At 35.7% G+C, this 21,554-nt stretch overlaps 1 protein-coding gene across 10 annotated transcripts in view; it reads right to left on the bottom strand.

Annotated features, from left to right (window-relative positions):
• The window catches only part of LOC150096973 (centrosomal protein of 76 kDa-like), a 224,173-nt gene that overhangs the window by 125,313 nt on the left and 77,306 nt on the right, over positions 1-21,554 (bottom strand). For 8 of the 10 annotated variants that reach the window (XM_090408522.1, XM_090408523.1, XM_090408526.1 and 5 more), the window contains exon 4: positions 19,790-20,008. The exons of the other annotated variants lie outside the window; for them this stretch is intronic. In XM_090408522.1, the coding sequence (XP_090264648.1) occupies positions 19,790-20,008 (219 nt within the window). The remainder of the gene's footprint in view (positions 1-19,789; positions 20,009-21,554) is intronic. 10 annotated transcript variants of the gene reach the window in all.

Genomic DNA, 21,554 nt, shown 5'->3' with positions numbered 1-21,554 from the left:
AATTTTAATTAGGAAAAGTATTTTGGAAAATTTTCTAGTGTTTTTCAACTTTTTCTTTTGGAGGGGGGCCAGGGCCCCTTGGCCTGCTCCCTGGGTGTGCCACTGCAAGAAACTATAGCTATGTGTGAGGTGCAGATAAGGGTTGAGAAATAAAACTCTGATTGACATTCTGTTTAAAGAGCTATAGGGTAAATTGTTAGGAAACACATCATGACGAAGGCTGTTCGGTAGGACAGAGGTAGATGGAATACATGACAAAGAGGAGAGGCAGGCTCAATGAGTTTGCAGTTGTAGTCATCAGAATTCAAGGAGAACCGGCCTACCAGTCCAGAACTCAGAAAGTTGGGCAGCGTAGGCACCAGGAGGGCAGAACCCGCTTTTCAAGTTATCAGAATTCAAGGAGAACTGGCCTTCCAGTCTGCAACTTGGGGAGTTGGGCACCAGGGGGGGGGAGCCCTTTCGAGTTTTCAATTCGAGTCATCAGAATTCAAGGAGAACTGGCCTACCAGTCTGGAACTCAGGGGGTTGGGCGCCGGGGAACCCCTTTTCGAGTCATCAGAATTCAAGGAGAACCGGCCTACCAGTCTGGAACTCAGGGGGTTGGGCACCGGGCAACCCCTTTTCGAGTCATCAGAATTCAAGGAGAACCGGCCTACCAGTCCAGAACTCGGGGGGGGGGGATTGAGAATTAGGAAATGCTGCTTGGAAGCCCATTAGTGTTTATCTATGTAAAAGTAAGCAAAGTTTTAACATCATTTATGGCTACAAGAACTAGTCTTAATCCTCTCTTAAAGGTTGCTTCTGATTTCTCATTTCTGAGCTCTCCATTAAGAGAATTAAATATTCTTAGTAATGTGAAATAGCACACTGAAGGACATTTTTTGGTTCAAGTATCTGGAAAAGTAGATTATCTTGCCTGAGGTATGATGCTGATCATTCAGCCTAATCCAATGTTTAGTGTTTATTATGATGTAAGTAAGTATGCAATAGTCTGTATTTATTTGTGAGGGGGGGGGGGTGCGTGCATCTTGTATCTTTTTTTTTTTTGTCTACGTTTTATATCTTTTTTAAGTTCACGAATCAGTTCTAATGTGTACATCAGACTTCTATTTGTATAAGACTTACAATTAACACACGAGTCCTGATTTGGTTACCTACTGAGCAAGTCTAATGACTGCAGCGCTGTCCATTGTCCTCAGACCTGGCATACACACACACACACACATGAAGGTGGTCTGAAAAGTTCTTGGCCTCGACCATAGATGGCATCACTATCAGCAAGATTTTTTTTTTCTAAGTTGGTACATCTGTCATAAGCATCCATGTGATACTGCAAGTCATTATATCAAGTAGTTTGTTTTATACAGCTGTCTGAAGCAAATGTGTTGTCTGTATCCCTTGAAATGGGTAAAATTGAGTATCGTGCAGTTATAAAATTCTTTGTAAAACAAGGTTTAATGCCAAAAACAATTCATTTGAAGTTAATAAAAGTTTATGGGCACTCTTCTCCCTTGTTTTCCACAATTAAGAATTGGGCTGCCGAGTTTAAATGTGGCCATACCAGCCTTGAAGATGATCCACGTGAAGGATGTCCAAAAAAAGTGTAACAACACTAGAAATCATTGATCAAGTGCACGATATCGTATTGGATGATGGGTGAGTCAAAGTGCATGAAATTGTTGAGACTATAGGCATTTCAAAAGAACGTGTAGGATACATTTTGCAAGAAGAATTGCAAATGAAAAAGCATTGCGCAAGATGGGTGCTGCGCAGATCAAAAACGCACTTGCATGAAAATCTCTGAACAGTGCTTGGAGCATTTTAACAAGAATAAAACTGATTTTGTGCGTTGATTTATTACTATGGATGAGATTTGGATTCACCGTTACACACCAGAATCCAAACAGCAGTCAAAACAGTGGACTGAAGCCGATTGTTCAGCACCAAAAAGACAAGGTCATGGCATCAGTGTTTTGAGATGCTAAAGGCATTTTGTTTATTAATTATCTTGAAAAGGATAAAACAATAACTGGGGAATATTATTCCGATCTTTTAGCCAGACTAGATGAAAAAATTCGTGAGAAAAGACCCAGTTTTCAGAAGAAAAAAATCATCTTTCACCAGGACAATGAACCTGCCCACAAAAGTGTTTAGGCAATAGGAAAATTAAGGGATCTGCACTACAAATTGTTGGAACATCCACCCTATTCCCCAGATTTGGCTCCTTCTTACTTCTACCTCTCCCGAAACTAAAACTCTTCCATCTCAGCATTTTTCTTCGGATCAAGTGGTGATTGCAGCTGTAGAGGAGTATTTTGCAGATCTTACTGAGAACCACTACATGACGGGATAATGACGCTGGAGCATCGCTGGAATAAATGTATTAGTCTTAAGGGAGATTATGTTGAAAAATAAAAATAATTTTGAAATAATTTGTTCTTACTCTGCAGTTTCAAATTTAGATCACTGAGATGGCTAGTAACCAACTAAAAATGCTATATCAAAGAGCCAATTCAAGCAGCTCATTTTTCTCTTCAAGAAAATTATTAGCTTCCAAAATCTACTCAGAACCTGTCCTCTAGAACAGTGGTCTTCAAACATTTTTGATCGCGTACCCCCAAGACAGAAAAAATAAATGGCACGTACCCCCAATTGATTGAGCAAAAATCTATTGTAATAAGTATTATAAAGAGCAAATATGCCTTGTATCATCATATAATAATTAAAAATGCTAGATATTTTTACACATTATTTTTATTATTAACAGCTTACAAACATATTTATTACAATATTTAATGTGAACAATGGCCTTGCATTTCTTTCATAATTTCTTTCATAATTTCTTGAAATTCTGGTTTGATGGCTTCTGATACTGCGATATGAAGGTCTGGTTCCAAGTTTAATTTATTTCGATATTTGGATTTAGTACCTGTCATTGCAGAAAATGATACCTCACATAAATAAGTAGAACCAAACGGTAGGAGTGCATCATTTGCTGTGTTTACTAAACTGCTATACTCGGACTTCAGTCCCATCAACTAATCGTGAAGAGATTTCTGTTGAAATTCGTTTTTCAAAGTTGTGTTGTATCTAATGTCAATTAATTGCTCTTGAAAAAACACCAGAATCCAAACAGCAGTCAAAACAGTGGACTGAAGCCGATTGTTCAGCACCAAAAAGACAAGGTCATGGCATCAGTGTTTTGAGATGCTAAAGGCATTTTGTTTATTAATTATCTTGAAAAGGATAAAACAATAACTGGGGAATATTATTCCGATCTTTTAGCCAGACTAGATGAAAAAATTCGTGAGAAAAGACCCAGTTTTCAGAAGAAAAAAATCATCTTTCACCAGGACAATGAACCTGCCCACAAAAGTGTTTAGGCAATAGGAAAATTAAGGGATCTGCACTACAAATTGTTGGAACATCCACCCTATTCCCCAGATTTGGCTCCTTCTTACTTCTACCTCTCCCGAAACTAAAACTCTTCCATCTCAGCATTTTTCTTCGGATCAAGTGGTGATTGCAGCTGTAGAGGAGTATTTTGCAGATCTTACTGAGAACCACTACATGACGGGATAATGACGCTGGAGCATCGCTGGAATAAATGTATTAGTCTTAAGGGAGATTATGTTGAAAAATAAAAATAATTTTGAAATAATTTGTTCTTACTCTGCAGTTTCAAATTTAGATCACTGAGATGGCTAGTAACCAACTAAAAATGCTATATCAAAGAGCCAATTCAGGCAGCTCATTTTTCTCTTCAAGAAAATTATTAGCTTCCAAAATCTACTCAGAACCTGTCCTCTAGAACAGTGGTCTTCAAACATTTTTGATCGCGTACCCCCAAGACAGAAAAAATAAATGGCGCGTACCCCCAATTGATTGAGCAAAAATCTATTGTAATAAGTATTATAAAGAGCAAATATGCCTTGTATCATCATATAATAATTAAAAATGCTAGATATTTTTACACATTATTTTTATTATTAACAGCTTACAAACATATTTATTACAATATTTAATGTGAACAATGGCCTTGCATTTCTTTCATAATTTCTTTCATAATTTCTTGAAATTCTAGTTTGATGGCTTCTGATACTGCGATATGAAGGTCTGGTTCCAAGTTTAATTTATTTCGATATTTGGATTTAGTACCTGTCATTGCAGAAAATGATACCTCACATAAATAAGTAGAACCAAACGGTAGGAGTGCATCATTTGCTGTGTTTACTAAACTGCTATACTCGGACTTCAGTCCCATCAACTAATCGTGAAGAGATTTCTGTTGAAATTCGTTTTTCAAAGTTGTGTTGTATCTAATGTCAATTAATTGCTCTTGAAAAATAATCGGAAGGTGGTCAATTTTTACATTTTCTGCAAATGGGTATAAAATCCATTGAAATTCTTTGCCAGGAAGATCTATGAATAAGTTACAAAAATATGTCTCTAAATTTTTTAAATGTGCAGATATTAGACTTTTTGTTTGTTTTAAATTTACATTATTTTCTGTAACGAAATCAGATAAAGATGGAAACAATTCTAAACATCCCTTTTCAAATTTCTCTCTCCACAGCACCATTTTCTTTCGAAATGCAGTTATTTTCTCATTCATTGTTAAAATGTTACCTTTTCCTTGAAGAGACCAATTAAGCATGTTTACTTTTTCAAAAATATCAGCTAAATAGCATAGTATTAATAACCACTTATCATCATTGAAAAGATCTGCAAATTTCTTATCTTTATCCAGTAGGAAAATGCGTAACTCATCTTTTAGTTCTACAACTCTCTTAAGCACTTTTCCTTGAGATAACCAATGAACCTCCATGTGGTATAGAAGATTTTCGTGGATACTGCCCATCTCTTGACATAGTACTGTAAATATTTTACTATTCAAAGACCTCGTTTTTATAAAATTAACTATATCGATAACATCCTGCAGTATTTTGTGTATTTCAGGCTGCATTTTTTTTGCCGCAATAGCTTGCCTGTGGATAACACAATGAATGAATTTGACATATGGTGCTATTTCAGTTACTTTTCCTTTGAATCCTTTCTTTGTACCAATTAAAGCAGCTGCTCCATCACTAGTTATGCTTAAACAGTTTTTCACAAAATATTGTTTTTAACAAAGAAGTTATTTACTGTTGAGAAGATATCTTCCTCTGTACATCTTTCCTGAAGTGCCTTACAAAAAAGTAGTTCTTCGTGCAATTCATTATTAAAATAATATCTAGTAAATACCAATAACTGAGACATGTTGGCAACATCTGTGCTTTCATCAAGCTGTATAGCAAATTTCCCACATTGAGTCATTTGTTTTAATAGTTGCTTTAAATTATCTGCAATGATTTCTATACATCTACCAATAGTATTTGCTGATAATACATTTTAGTTTATCTGCATATTCTTTTCCATGGATTATTTCTACTATTTTTTATGGCGGTTGGGAGTACAAGTGTTTCCCCAATGGTGTGGGTTTTCGGTCTCTTGCAATTAAGAATGCAACCCCAAGAGATGCCTCCAAATATTTATCATTAATTTTAGTGAATTTTTTTTAAGTTGTTGGATTGAGAATTACATGTCTTTAAACATTGTTCAAATTGTAAAGATTTGTGTTCATGTTCAGGATGTTTAGTTTTTAAGTGTCTTACTAATAATGATGGTTTCATGATTCCATGTAGGACGAGGTTCATTGTTGACTATTGTCGATGTAAATCCCCATTTCAAGTAGTCTTCTTGATCATTTCGAACTTTCTGTTAAGTTTCAGATTAATGTTTTTATCACTTAATTTGAGTGATAACGAACTTGTTTGAATAGAAGAATTAATCATATCTTTTCCTTGTTGTTCTTCTGATGTAGAAGTACTATCATAATTATTTTCAAAAAAATTCGCAGTTTCTTTGGAGGAAGTTTTTTTAACCATTTATCCATTTTGTGAGGGTTAATTTGTAAAATTTAAATATAATTCATTTACTATTGATAATATCAAACACTTTTAAAAAATGTAAGCAATTTTGATAATATGAATTCACTATTTCTAGTGTAAACGTAAAAGTAAGCACAAAAAGGCATTGGAATTGCACAGAAACAATATATACTAAAAAATCGTTAAACTTACTACTAATAGTCAAATAATTAATACAACTGTGGTGTTATCTGTAGATAGCAGGATAACTAAACAATTTTCCTTCTCTAGTTGGGCTTGTCAACACTAGGATGCTCTACAAACAACGGCAATGATAAGAAGTAAGAGATTTACTCCCTAGTTTTAAAAAAACATGACAGCTTTGCTACGGACAATTATGTGTGCAAAGTCGCCCAATGTGCGCTACTCGCAAATTTAAGTTTACAGGATCTTTATAACGTCTTTGTCTATATTAGATATATGTTTAATTGATGAAAGAAAGTAATAATCTTTATCTTTAATTAATTACTTAATTTTTTTTCCTATCAATATAAAACTTTTTTGAGGTACCCCACGTATCAACTCGCGTACCCCCTGTGGTACGCATACCACACTTTGGAGACCACTGCTCTAGAAAGTCAGCACACCTCACAATGAAAAATAAGATTGCCATATTCCAAATCTAACATCATGAGAGAGTTCTAATTTTATTCACAAGTTTCACAACCAATAACATAACATGCTGTAAATTTAACGTTTTTCCACAAAGTCACTCTTGGTGTATAATGCAGCGTATTTTAGTAAAGGATGACAGAAAAAATTTTCAAGTCAAGTTGTGGTCCCAGTGTTTTACCTATCATTGGCACTGCTCCGTCAGTACAAAGACTGATGAGTTTACTAGAATCTCCTTGTAGATTTTCTAGGCATGATTTCACTTTTGCAAATATATCTGATCCTCTTGTTTTTCCATGAAGCGATTCAAGACCAATAAGTTCTTCAAAAATGATAAAATTATCATCAATTCCTCTAATAAAAATGCTTAACTGGGCTACAGATACGTCCAAAGCTGAAGAAAAGAAAGTACAAGCATGGACAAGGTCTTTCCTTTGCTCAGATACATCATGAGAGAGTTCTTTGGTGCATTTTGTAACTGTTTGCATTGACAGAGCAATTTTGTCTACTTTCCTTTCAATATTTTTATCCCCAAGACGTCTTGCAAATATTTGGAGATGAGGCTTCACAATTTCTTCTCCATCAAAGAAAGATTTGTGTTTTTTGGCCAACACTGAAGCAATTTTGAAGGATGCTTCTGTCATCACCAAACTTTCATAATTTCTTTTAACAAACATATTTCATCTTCTTTTGATTTCTTTCTTTTTCTTAATCACATATTCTCTCTGTAACTTAGACCCAAGCACTAGCTTCAGTTTTCCTTCTATTTCAATCTGATGTTGTGTTTTACAGTGTCTATTAAGATCATGTCTTTTATTTCTGTGAGAAAGTGTTTTCACAAACAATGCACAACTGATGGATTCACTATAAATAAGAATTCATTTTTCCACTGTTCATTGAATTCAAGCTATCTCCTGTTTTTGCACTGAGTGCCTCAGGATAAAACAAGTGAATGTGCAAAAGATGTGCAAGAAACAATAAAATTGCTAAAAATAATGACTAAGTTTCAGCTTTTTTTCTACAAATCGGTTTTTGGTTGATATTTTTTGCATAAACATGCTTACTTTTTATCATTATCATTGGGATCCAATGTGCCACTTCTAGTCATCCAATGCACCACTTTTGGCGCACGTGCTATAGGTTGGCCACCCCAGGTCTATTTGGTCTAGGGTAGAATTATTAAAATCTCTTATGCATGTCATTGGTATGCTGGATCTTGGGACTAAAGTTTAGTTCTAAGTAATGGTGTATCAGGAACAGTAATAGTATGGAGAATTTTGAATTTAATTTATAATACAATATGAATACATATGAATAAGTAATTAACTTTGTGATGATGATATTTTAAAAAAAAAATTAAAGGTATACAACTTCATGGACCTTTGTTGTAAAAATCTCAGTATGCAAACTCATGTTTTTCTACATTTTTTATTTGGAGTTAGAAGAATTAAAAATGGTTGAGAACCTCAGGTGGTTATTTTCACCACTGTAAGTGTTAAAATGTGATCATAGATTGTCTTTAAAATAGTTGTAAATGAATTATTGTCTTTAAAATAGTTGTAAAAGTTGTAAGTCAATACAATCCACAGTAATTATAAAACTAATTTCTTTTTAAGAATTTAACTGAGAGATATCCTTTCATCTTTCACTGAAGTGTCGGGCTCAATGGTAGGTCATGGTCAAGTCATGGCATCATAAGAAACTTTAATGCTGTCATAGGGCAGTTAATCATTCCATATGGTGTACTGTGTCTGCTGTCAACTGCATGTATTCAGTAGCCAAATTGTCTGTTTTGTGGGATAAAAACCCAAGTTTCTGGGAGGAAAATCCTACCACTCTGTATGAGAGCAACAAAATGACACTTACTAAGATTTTTCATTCTTCATGTTCTAGACTGGATTTGAACCCAGGCCTTTCAAACAAAAGTGAATCATCATTCCTGACTAAGCTGTGGAGGCTCTTTATTAGTCTCCATAGCTTTAGCGATAGTTTTAATTAAATTATAATCGTCTTCAAAGTAAGGTATTTATTTCAATGCTGCTACAAGTCATTTAGCACAAGAAACAATCGGAATTAGTCAATGCAATCCACATTAATTTTATCTTTCTTTCTCTCGCTCTGCAAGCTGTTTGAATTTGCATAACAAGAGAGAGAGAGAGAGAGAGAGAGAGAGAATGTAAAGGCTACCTCTAATTACTTTACAGCATTTCCAAAATCAGAAAATAATGTCCTCTTCACAATAGTGTAAATGATAATGAATTCGCAGAGAACAAAATTCAATCAATGTGGTATGTTGAAAACAATTTTTTTTAGAAAAAAATACTATTAAAATTATTATTATTATTATTACATGACGCTTCCTGGAAGTCCAAAGACTCATCGAGGGAGGACACCTACTCTATAGCTTTCCATCTCCACCACTACAGTGAACTGCATCATCTACACCAACGCCATCTACTGCCCACTGCCACCACTAGTACTTTCACAGACAATCACAAACGTCCATGCCCACAGCAGGATTCGAACCCACAGCCTTTTGGCTGGAGAGCAGATACGCTGACCACTCAGTCAACCAGGTTGGCAATATACCTTTTTGATACCGTGATGATATACTTTTCACAGAACAGCTTCTAAGATGTTCTGTGAAAAATTTAAAGTGCACTGGTAAGTTTTTGTTAATGAGTAAAAATAAATAAATAAAATAAAAGAAAATTAAAATACACATGGAAATATGCCAACAAAATACTTTGTGCTATACTAAAAACTAATAATAATGCAAGAAAACATGGTTTTTTCTCCTGGAAACATGAATTTTTTCATCCTGCATACAAGCAAATCAGACATGACAACACACTCAATTTACAGACAAAAATACTGTTGGTGGTGGGTGGTAGATGGCATTGTGCATTGATGGTAATAGTATTGTTACGTAGTTGTAGGATTAAGTAGAGGAGATGGTGAGTTGTGTAGTTGGGTGGTGTGCCCTTCCAGAATGAGTCCTTAGACTCCTTGGATTACATGACTCCTTGGAAGTGTTATGTAATAATAATAATAACATACTATGTTTACATGTTATAACTAAAACTGGGAAAAGGTAATTTCACCATCTTCTTTTTAGAATTAAAATCAAAAACAAAAAAAAAGTTTTTTAGAATTATTAAATGAGTAAATTCATGTAATCATAATGCGAAACATGATAACTATCATACCTCTCCTTATATTCATTTGCTGTTAGAGGGCTCAAAACTGCCTCTGGTAATTCATTCCAGTAGTTCTCCACTTTCCAAGCAAAAAATCTAGTCTACATACAGTAACCAAACTCTTCCTCAATTTGCAGGAATCATTCCTGGGTTCTCTCTACCATCATGTATTGAAAAACTGCCTCTGTATTCATCTTATAGAAAGCCCCTTTAGTAACTTAAGTTTCTATCACATTCCCTCTTTGTGGGCATGAGACTTTGCACATCTATTGCAAGCATCAGATCTGTCATCAGCTTGGTCATTTGTCTCTGGATCCACTCCACCTACTCATTCCCAAGAAATCCAGGTTATTAAATAAGATGCAGCCATAACACAGCCTTATAAACAGGGATAATAACGTCCCTATCTCTATTTCTCAGTGTGTTCTTCAATGCTCAAGTAATCGTTTGAGCTATATTACCAACTCTCAGATCTCTGGCCTCAACAATTTCCTGCAATCCAGTATCATCAAAGTAATATATAGTATGCAATTATTTTATCCTGATGTGCATAACATTACATTTTGCAACATTAAATTGATAGCCATTATCCTTTGGTTTATGATGATTTTTCATGATGAGTTATGATGATTTATTTAATCATCCCGCAGAATGTGCACATCACCTTTATTATTATTATTATTATTATTATTATTATTGAACAGGTACCTCCATGGAGAAGGAAGACTCTTTGCCAGAAACCCAAGCTATCCACACAATTTATCATTCTCTCCTTAATCTATCAACCTCTCCTTAAACCCATTAACAGACAAAGTGACAAAACACTCACAACTAACTCTGGCAAACCATTCCATTCATTCACAACTCTCCAAGTGAAAAATTTAGTCCACATGCCTCTACTAACCACACTCAACTTCTGGGATGACCTTTTGTTCTTACCCATCTAGCCAAGTAGTGAAATCTTTCCCCTGCATCAATCCTGTAAAACTCTTTAAGAAACTCTATCATATTCCCTCTTTATTTGCCTATCAAACTTCTGCAATTCACACACTCGCAATCTATCTTCATTGGAAACATTGCACAGACCACTCACCATCTTGGTTGCTTGCTTCTGAATCCCTTTATGTCCTGTAAACTTGGTAGCAGACAGCTTCACCTATTTCCTGGAGTACAATTCCATAAATGTGGTACACACCTTGTGATCTATTTATCCCAAAATGCATAACTTGAAACTTTTCCACATTAAACTGAAACCCAATATATTTCGTCCCATACTGACAACCTATTTAAATCATCCTTCAAGCTTTGAACATCACCTTGATTCACTATTACTCTACCTTCTCGTGGAAAGGCTTAGACATTGGTTATGCATTTTTACTAAATAGCTTAAGGAAATTACAATGTATACTAGGATATACATTAAAATAAATTTTAATACACTTCCAATATTTCGGCAACATATCACGTTGCCATTTTCACAGGAACTTAAAAACAAGACACATGCATGCAAGCACAACAAACAGTAAATGAGGACGAAGCAGGAAGCTATTCTTTCTCCTAAAAGTCCTGATGGTGCCACCTAGTGGGCAATGTTGGTATTCTTGGGCGATTGGGCTGAAGGTCTTCTGATGTAGGTTTCCCAAATTTGGGGCAGTCTCATACAACCAAATTTGTTGAGGTTTGGATTGTTTCTTAGGGCTGAGGTTAATTCCATGAAAAACCTTTTGTATTTAAATTTACTACAGTGTATTATCATGGTGGGTATCTAGCGCATGGTCCGGCTTCGCTATGTTGATGATGTGTTCGCTATTTGGCCACATGGCTCTGATGCACTCCTCTCCTTCCTAACACACTTAAACAACCAACACCCCAGAATCAAATTCACCCTGGAAGAAGAAAAAAAGAAAGGATGGCAGTTCTTTCTTAGACACACACTAGTCACACGCCAGCCTGATCGAACCTTGGTTTTCTCGGTCTATAAGAAAACCCACCCATACAGGCAGATACATTCACCAACAATTCCCCCCCCCCAACAATAGAGTCATTAAGACACTACACAACAGAGCTAAACTTATCTGTTCAAATGACAATCTCCTAACAACAGAACTAAACCACATTCTCAACACTTTCTCAGCCAATGGCTATCCCCCCCAAAAAATACTGAAACCAGTAAACGACACCCCTCCCCTCACAAGGATTACTCTAAATCCATCACCACACCCTATATCTGAGGCAACTCGGAAAAAATTACAAAAATCATAAAAAAACATGACTTAACTTCTTGTTACAGACCATATAAAAAATTGGCATCCCTTATCTGCTCTACTAAAGACCAACCTCCCCCCCTAGACCTACCTGGTGTATACCATGTCCCTTGCAGCTGTAAGCTGTCCTACTTTGGCCAAACAGTCAGGACAGCTAATATCAGAATTTCAGAACACAAGGACTACATCCAGTTTCACCAGTACAGCCACTCTGGTCTTGCAGACCATGCGCTGGATACCTGCCATAGAATACGGTAGAAGAAAGCCACGATAATACACCATAGTAAATTCAAGTACGAAAGGCTTTTCATGGAATCAGCCTCAGCCCTAAGAAACAATCCAAACCTCAACAATGGTTGCATGAGACTGCCCCAAATTTGGGAAACCTACGTCAGAAGACCTTCAGCCCAATCGCCCAAGAATACCAACATTGCCCGCTAGGGGGGGGCACCATCAGGACTTTTAGAAGAAAGAATAGCTTCCTACTTCATCCTCATTTACTGTTTGTTGTGCTTGCGTGCACGTGTCTTGTTTTTAAGTTCCTGTGAAAATGGCAACGTGACATTGCCGAAATATTGGAAGTGTATTAAAATTTATTTTAATGTATATCCTAGTATACATTGTAATTTCCTCAAGCTATTTAGTAAAAATATTACTCTACCTAATTTTTCTTCATCTGCAAACAACTGAATATTTCCTTTCATATTATTTCTTATATCATTTATATATAAATAAAACGGTACTGGTCAAAGCACTGAACCTTGGAGCACACCTTTAGTCACCTGCTTTCACCTGGATTCTACTCCTCCATATACCACTTTTATCAACTATTGTTCTCTCCAACTTTGCACCAACAGAAAACAATAGAATACCCCCCCCATTTAAATCATTTCCTATATCATTAATATACAAACGTCTAACTGTAAGCTATAGTTTTCCCATGGTATTCTGTCAAATGCCTTATTCTTTTACATAGACAATTGTATTCATGGTGTAACCATTTCTTTTATCCAATTCCACTGTTATTTTATTATAAAGTGCAAATAAATTACATAGACAGGAAGACTGATACTAATTTTTGCAAAGCTGTGTTTGCCAAACATAAAGTATCATATTCTTATCCTCCTGTTCCAGAATTTTACCTTTAACCAACTTTTTCAATAATCTAATCACTCTTCCTGATATGCTAAATGGGCTGTAAATTGCTTCTACTTCTGTCTTGAGCAACCTTTATGTAATTGAATTATCTTACCCAATTTCCACTTCCTTGGAACTCTGACAGAGCTGAGACTTAAATTAAACAACTTTGTCGTGCCAATTCTCTTGTAGATTCTCAAAGCACATGGGACAACATTCCATTCAATCCCACTGCTGTATTCACACCGATATTTGCCAATATGCTCAACACTTCCATTTCACCTATAGCCATTTTCACATTGGTCTCTGTCACATCAACAAATTCAGCATTTCCACCTGGATGATGAACCCTTGCAAAGTGATAACTTAATATGATAAATTTAATTTAATCCTTTATCCCAGTGAGAGCAAACAAAGTTTGCACCTGGGATAAAGGATTAAACTAAATTTATCATAGTCAAACCTAGTGAAAAATAAACTTTCAACATTGATAACTTAATAACTCAACTATTTTCTTCTGTTTTGTCTCTTTCCTACTCTCGGCACTGATTAAAGTTATTTTTCCATACTCAATCTTCCTCTTACTAAATACATAATAAACAATGACTTCACATCAATTGCCTTAGTATCCAATAATGCAATTCACATATCCTTACGAACATGCATAATACTATACATTAGGGGAAGGACCAACCAAGACTGGTTTTGACCTTTATTGAGGTCTCATCAGTGGAAGCCAGACCCAAAAATAATACCAAGATCAAAGTAATGCAGAAGTCATATTTCCATATACAAGTAGTCAAAAAGTTTCACACCTTATTACTACAATATTCTGGATTAGAGATAAATGTTGAAAGCTTTTTCACTTGGTTATACTATAAATTATAGATGCCAAGAAATTATATTCTTGGTTTAATCCTTTATCCAAGTAAGTATAAGCAAACAAATAAATTAAAGATACCAAGAAATTATATACTTGGTTTAATCCTTTATCCAAATGTAAGAAAACAAAGTTTGTGCCTGAAGTATTTTCAGGACTGGGGCAACTCATATATAGAAGCGAATGACTTCACATCGCTTGCCTTAGTATCCCATAATGCAAAGCACATATCCTTGCAGACATGTATAATGCTATGCATTATGGGAAGGGTCACTAACCCATTCTAATAAGCAAACAAAGTATAGGCATGAAGTCACTTCACAACTGGACTACTGACTTCACATCAATTGCCTTAGTCTGCTTCCACTCATGAGACCTCAATAAAGATCGAAACTGGTCTGGGCTTCCCATAATGCATAGTATTATACATGTCCATAAGAATATGTGCACTGCATTATGGAATACGAAGGCAACTGATGCGAAGTCATTAGCCTCTATGTCCGCGCGGTTAGCCTAGTAGCTGTGTGCTTCGCAACCATATGACTGGGGAAGGAGTGTTCCAGGTTCGATGCCCATCAAAGGTGTGAGGAATTTGAGGATCTTCCTCAGCCATAGCCAAGTTAGCCAGTCTTGGGCACGGCCAGTAGGGTTTTTCTCCCCAGTTTATCTGGGATTTTTCATCCCGCAAGCAGGCAAACTGACCCTATGAACACACACAGATCTACAGCCATAAATACTTAACCCCCCCCCATGAGGGAGCTCAACTCACCCCAACAGGGATGGAGGAGAAAAAGGGAGGAAACTCCATACGAATAAATAAATAAATTAGTCTCTATATACAAGTAGCTCAGTTGTGAAGTGCCTTCACATGCAAACTTTGTTTGCATAAACTTGGATAAAGGATTAAACCAAGAATATAATTTCTTGGCATCTCTTTAATTTATAGTATAACCAAGTGAAAAAACTTTTTGATATCCTCTTATCCATGCTAATATTTTATAATTCAAACCCATATTCTCCAATTTATGCAACAGTCTTTCATGCTGCAAGTCTTCCAAAAGTCTTAGCAAAATCTAAAAGTATCATGGTGTATCCATTCATTCCCCTTGTCTAACTCAGTGGTAACATTCTTATAGAATGTAAGCAAGTTGCTAAAACATGACCTTCCCTTAGTAAACCCATGCTGTTCATTGCAAAGCAGAGATTCTCTATCAACCCAACATTTGAATATCGGCATGAAAGTATATCAATATGTCAACTATATTTACGAGTACTTAGCTACAATTACAGCTATCGTGAATTCAAGCTGACAGATGTGGTTGTTAATTAAAGACTTCTTCTTCTTTTCAGCCATTTTCTGCTGGATGAAAGCCTCCTCCAGTTCCTTCCATCTTTCTCTGTTCTTAGCAATGGTTGACCAATTTTTCCCAACAAAATTTGACAATTCATCACTCTACCTTCTTTTAGGATGTCCTCAGCCTCGTTTCCCTTCTTTTGGAATCCAGTTCATTAGTATGTTGGTCCATCACTCATCTTCTCTTCTGGATAGATGTCCAGCCCATTTCCATTTTAGTCACTTGTGGCAAAAAACGATGTCAGTGACATGAGTCTGGCTTCTTATCCAGGTGTTTCGCTTCATATCTTTTACTGTGATGCCTAGCATCAGCCTCTCCATTTTTCTTTGAGTTGTTGCTAGTTTATTTGTGAGTGCTTTTGTCAGAGACCAAGTTTCCCAACCATGTGATGACTGGAAGTATACACCAGTTAAATATCTTCCTTTTTAAACAGAATGGGACACCATTGTTTTGAAAAATGCTTTTCAATTTTCTGAATGCACTCCAGGCAAGCTAACTCTTCTATTTATTTCCTTTTGGAGCCCACAGTTTAGATCAACGAGATGACCCAAATATGTATATGAAGAGACTCTTTCCAAGAAATTGTTTTATATTATTATGTTTTTTGGTGATATTTTTGGTGTTACAAAATGATTAAACATGATTTTATTTTTTTCTCTGTTTATTTTTAGACTAACTTTTCTGCTTTCATGATATAGGTCTTTTATCATTATATTAAGGTCTTCTGGATAATTTTGCAAAAATTATGATATGATAATCTGCATATCTTGGTGTGTTAAGTTTCTGTTATTAATTTTTATACCAAGGTTTATTCAGTGTATATTATTCAATATTTCTTTGAGGATTGCTGTAAAGATTTTCAGAGATAGAATCAGACATTTTTGATTGAGTTTTTTCTTTGTAATCCTTCTTGTTTTCAAAAGGTTTTAAGTCAAAATTTCTTAAATTTTTGTTGTTTAGCCATTTTATTCTTTCCATTTTGGGGTTTATTTTAATTTTGGCTCTCACCAGTCAGTGGTCACTTCCTGTTTTTACTTGATTTAGTACTGAGATATCTTGGACTATTTCTCTATTATTACACAGTATATAATCTATTCTCCATTTGGACTTCTCCATGTCCATTTTCTTTTAGGGATTTTCTTAAAAAATGTATTCATAATGTAAAGCTTGTTATTCATAGAGAATTCTGTAAGAGCTCTTCCTGAGTTGCTGCTTTACCATATACATATAGTCCTATTGTGTCTGTTTGGTGAGAGGGATGACCTACTTTGGCATTAAAATTGCCCATTACTATAGTAAAGTTTTGATTGCTATTTCTTTTTTTGTCTATAGTGTGCTGCAGTGAGTCATGAAATGCTTCTATCTCTTTATTAGTGTGGGATGAAGTAGGAGCAATATTTGGATGATCCTGATTTTAAGTTTGGAGTTTATTTTAAGTGTGATTTCTATTATTCTTTCATCTGTATAATTAAATTCTTCTATAAGGTGTGTAATTATTATTATTATTATCTGAGACCTCCAGGAAGTCAAGGATTCATCAAAGGAGGCTATAAATTAGAAATCCTACTAGTAGTCTTTTTTTTAGTTTTAGTCATTTTTTTAGTTTTATTAAATGTTCATCCTGTCTGTGTACTTCACTTAAGTCTATGAATATGTTTACCCATTTAATATGTTTTAGTTCTTGCTGATAAGATGGTAAGGTCTTCCTCTTCTTTAGGTGTTCGACAATTAAATGTTCCCATATAGAGGAAAAGAGGATTGCATTGATTACTATTATACTTATGAATTCTTTGAGCTACTATTCCAGTATTGTTTATTATTTGAGAAAGCTTCCCCACTGCATCATGGCCTCCATAAATGGTTTTGATCAGAGTAGCCTTATAGTCGGGGAAATTTAGTCGCATCCAATGTTTTCCCATTATGGCCATGGGCTTTACGGCCTTTATTTCTTCTTCTTCTTCTTCTTCTTGGCATTGCAGTGGAAGGATTGTGGCCAAATCTCCCAAGCTGGCCACATAACGTCTTGGGAGATGCATTCTATAGCCTTCTGCCAGCTCTTTGCTCAGTATCAACTTAGCCATGGTTTATTATGACACCATGTTAATCAGGGGGTCCATGTGGAGGCACGATACTAAGACTTCCTGGTTATGACCCTCCAGACTTCACTGAAATACTGACACTGCCATCTATATCAGTTCCATTAGGGTTTTTGACTATGTTGTAGATTGCCAGCCCACCACGGAAATCCAACCCGGCTTAACTGTGCTCAACATGCTACAAGCATGACTGATGGCTAGTCAGCAAAGATCCTGGTAGGAGAACAAAGTTAATCCTTCCCCCTCCCAATTAAGGACTATTAAAAAAAAAAAAACTGAAAACAATTCATGCTAATGTAAACCCCTTTCATTTATCCATAAATATAAATAAATTAAAGATACCACGCAGTTAGCCTAGTGGCTTTGTGCTTCGCAACCATATGCCTGGGGAAGGAGTGTCCCAGGTTCAATTCCCTTTGTAGACGTGAGGAATTTGAGGATCTTCCTCAGGCATAGCCAAGTTAGCCGGTCTTGGGTGCGGTCAGTAGGGTTTTTTCTGCCAGTTTATCTGGCGTTTTTCATCCCGCAAAACAGGCAAACCAGCCCCATGAACATACGCCTCTACAGTCAAAAATATATCCCCCCCCCCAGCGGCAGACCAGGCGACGGGTCGGTTGGGAGTAGTACTAACAAGAAGTCGCATCTAAAGTAACATGCGGACCCTGCATGGGAAGCGGGAATAACGTGTAGTAGAAGAAGAAGATAAATAAATTAAAAATGTCAAAAAATTATCTTCTTGGTTTAATCCTTTAAATAAGTAATCAAATAAGTTTGCATGTAGGTTTCTTCATGAATGGGCTACTAGTATATCTAACAACTTCATATCATGTTCGATGCAAAGAGATTTTTTTTTAATGTTAGAAAGGGCTCAGAGAAGATTCACAAAGGTGTTCAGTGAAAAGTGGTCTTTTGAATGTAGAGTATGAAGACAGATTGAAAGAATCTAAATTGCAAAGCTTCGTGATTAGGAGGGGGGAGATATGATTGAGACACAAGTTAATCTTGGGTTATCAGGTTGACATGGAAGAAATTTTTCATAGAATGGGAAGGGGAAACAAAAGGCTATCCCTGAAAACTGTATAAAGAAAGTGTGAGCAGAGGAGTGAGAAGAAGGTTCTTTGCAGAGAGTGGTTGGTAAGTGGAATTCATTGCCTGAGCATCTTGTAAATGCAGACACAATGAATCAGTTCAAGGCAAGGTTGGATGAACTTTGTGTGTAATAGTGTGTACCTCCTATGATGAATCTCTTACTCCATGGAGGTCAATAATAATAAAGATGATAATGATAATAATAAATTACCTTGTATCCCATAATGTAAAGACATACATCCTTTCACGTGCGTATAATGCTATGCATTATGGGAAGGGCCACAACTCAGACTGCTTTCGACTTTTATTAAGATCTCATCAGTGGTAGCCAGACACAGACTTGTAAGAAAAAACTTTCAACATCTAACTCTGATCCAGAGTAATTTAATAATAAGGTGATTCACCTTTTCAATACTTATATATGGGAAATATATAACTTCTGCATTACTTCAACCTTGTATCCCTTCTTAGTCTGGCTCCGAATGATGAGACCTCAATAAAGGCTTCATAAGCCATGTTATTGTTGGAATTTATCCTTTGGTTCCCATTTTAAGCATCGTTTTCTTCTACAGCAGAGTCCATCACAGGGGAGGGACAAGTTCCTCTGCATGACTAAAGCTCTTCTAATAACAGGAATAATTAAATGTACCTCATAACATGTAGTTTAAATTGATGCAACTATTGTATAATTTGTTTTCTTTGTACAAATAAACTGTAGCAATAAAACAGTAAACTCAACCTTTTCTATGGGAATTTATCATTTCCATTATATACCACAAGGACTACTCAAAACAGTAATAGAAAGTAAAGTTCCTGGTAAAATAGGAAGGAGATAGACTCTCAATGAGATGGATGGGTGGATGGTGAGTGAAGTGACTGACCTTCAGAGAGTTGAAGCCTCCAGAAGGGCATACAACAGGACGAGGACTGGCAAGGACTAGTGCGGCACATCACTGAGGAACAGAGTGATCATACAGCAGCTGATGATGTCCAATGAATAGATAGAATAGATTATATACCAAATCAGTTACAGAAAGAAAAAAATTTATGCAATTTTTATCTCATCTTAAGAAGATAATGCATTACTCAACATTTAATGCATTTACAGCAACAAGCGAATGAAATTATTTGACAGTATTTACTATACAAGAAAGTTAAACTAGCAGTTTAAAAAAGGAGAATCTTACCATCCTTTAGCTGAAAAATAAAGGTCTCAGAAAACTGTGGTTCACAAGCTGCTGGAACCGGATGGGTAACAAATCGCTGACCAAAACAGTATACATGTACTTGTAAAGTTGAAACTGGTTGCCCAAAAAGTGGTTCAGGTTCAAAGAGGTGTTCTAAGAATGCTCGGCCCTGTCTTATATGAAGATGTAGAGTTTGTTCTTTAGAAGTATTAGACTGTACTGAAAAAGTGAACAACCAAAATTTTTAGTTCTAATTTTTAGAGAAGAAATCTTTATTTATTTAATTATAAAAGATACATGTCATAAATAAAATAATACTTTGTATTATACATGAAAGAAATCTTTATTTATTATTAATATGTAGATATCTTCATGGAGTCAGAAGAATCATTGTGTAAGACTCACACTAACCTTTATACACAAACCTATCATGGTTCTAGGTTTTGTAAAAAGATTTTGTGCCATATGAAATAAACAACCAGTTATAGTTGTTGATGTAAATATGTTAGAAAAAGTGTTGATAGTTGCTTTCTTGAAGTTGACCATTAATGTTCCGGGATATAATGATGAACATAAGCCCTTAAGACACTGAATAATCTGCTATAAGTTAATTCTGATTTGCCAGGAAGCAAAGCAAAAAGCCGCCATGGAATCCTTAGGTATCTCATAAAAGTCCCAAGCCTGGATAAAGGAGGAGGGTCGGTCAGAGGAGTGTTGATGCTCTGACCATAAAGAAAAAACACGATTATTATCTGATGCCTATACAATCAACAGCTAAAACATGCCAGCTTAGATGTCCCCCCAGATCAACAAGGTCAGCGATACCAATCGAGTGATTGGGGATGGATCAAAAAGTGGGATACCGAAAGGAAACAGAAACTGAAACTAACCGAACTATTATCAGTAGGAACATGGACTGTATGGACAGTTTGGATGTCAGGAAAACTAGAATTACTTCATGAGGAAATGAAGAGATATCAGTGTGATATACTAAAACTAGTGGAGATGTGATGGACGTCATCAGGAGAGATAAATGGATGCCAAGTCATATGGTCAGGGCATGACACCAAGCATGAAGCAGGAGTTGGCTTCTTTCTTAACAAAAGAGCTAGAGAGGCACTGAATGAATGAATCATAGTAGCAAGATTTCAAGCAAAATCATTTAATATATCAATAGTCCAGATATATGCACCCACATCTAACAGCACAGATGTACCGATTATTGAAGGAGACTGGAATGCTAAAGTCGGAATAAATAATGATGGTTGGGAAAGCGTCATGGGAAAATATGGTTTTGGACAAAGAAATGAACGAGATGGAAAAATGTTAGAATTTGCTGTGGACCACGAAATGATGACCTGTAACACAAGATTCCAGCAAAAGGAGTAAAGAAAATGGATGTGGCAATTAAATGATTGGAAAAACCAAGAACATGATTGATATGATTATGAATAAAAGAAGATGGATAACATCAATACAGCAGTGTCGAACTTTTCAAGGAGCAGATACGGACTCAGATCATAGTTATGTGATTGAGAACATCAAGTTGAAATTAAAAATAAAATATACACCCAATCATTATAAATGAAAAAATACAGCAAGAATAACTGAAGCAGAAATAGGAAGAAGGTACAGAACAGTGTTAGAGGAGAAAGTTAAAAGTGTGGACAAAAAAAAAAAAAAAAAAAACATTCGAATCTAAGAGTGAAAGGAGTAATGAAAGCGATAGAAGATGCATTTGAAGAAACAGTACCAGAAGAAGAGA

The sequence above is a fragment of the Typopeltis vanoorti genome, chromosome 18 (assembly GCF_054136105.1).
Source record: "Typopeltis vanoorti isolate ZY-2024b chromosome 18, IOZ_Tvanoo_1.0, whole genome shotgun sequence".
In the NCBI taxonomy this organism is placed as follows: Eukaryota; Metazoa; Arthropoda; class Arachnida; order Uropygi; family Thelyphonidae; genus Typopeltis; species Typopeltis vanoorti.
The sequence above is the reverse complement of the archived record's forward strand: the minus strand, read 5'-3'. Positions and strand labels throughout refer to the sequence as shown.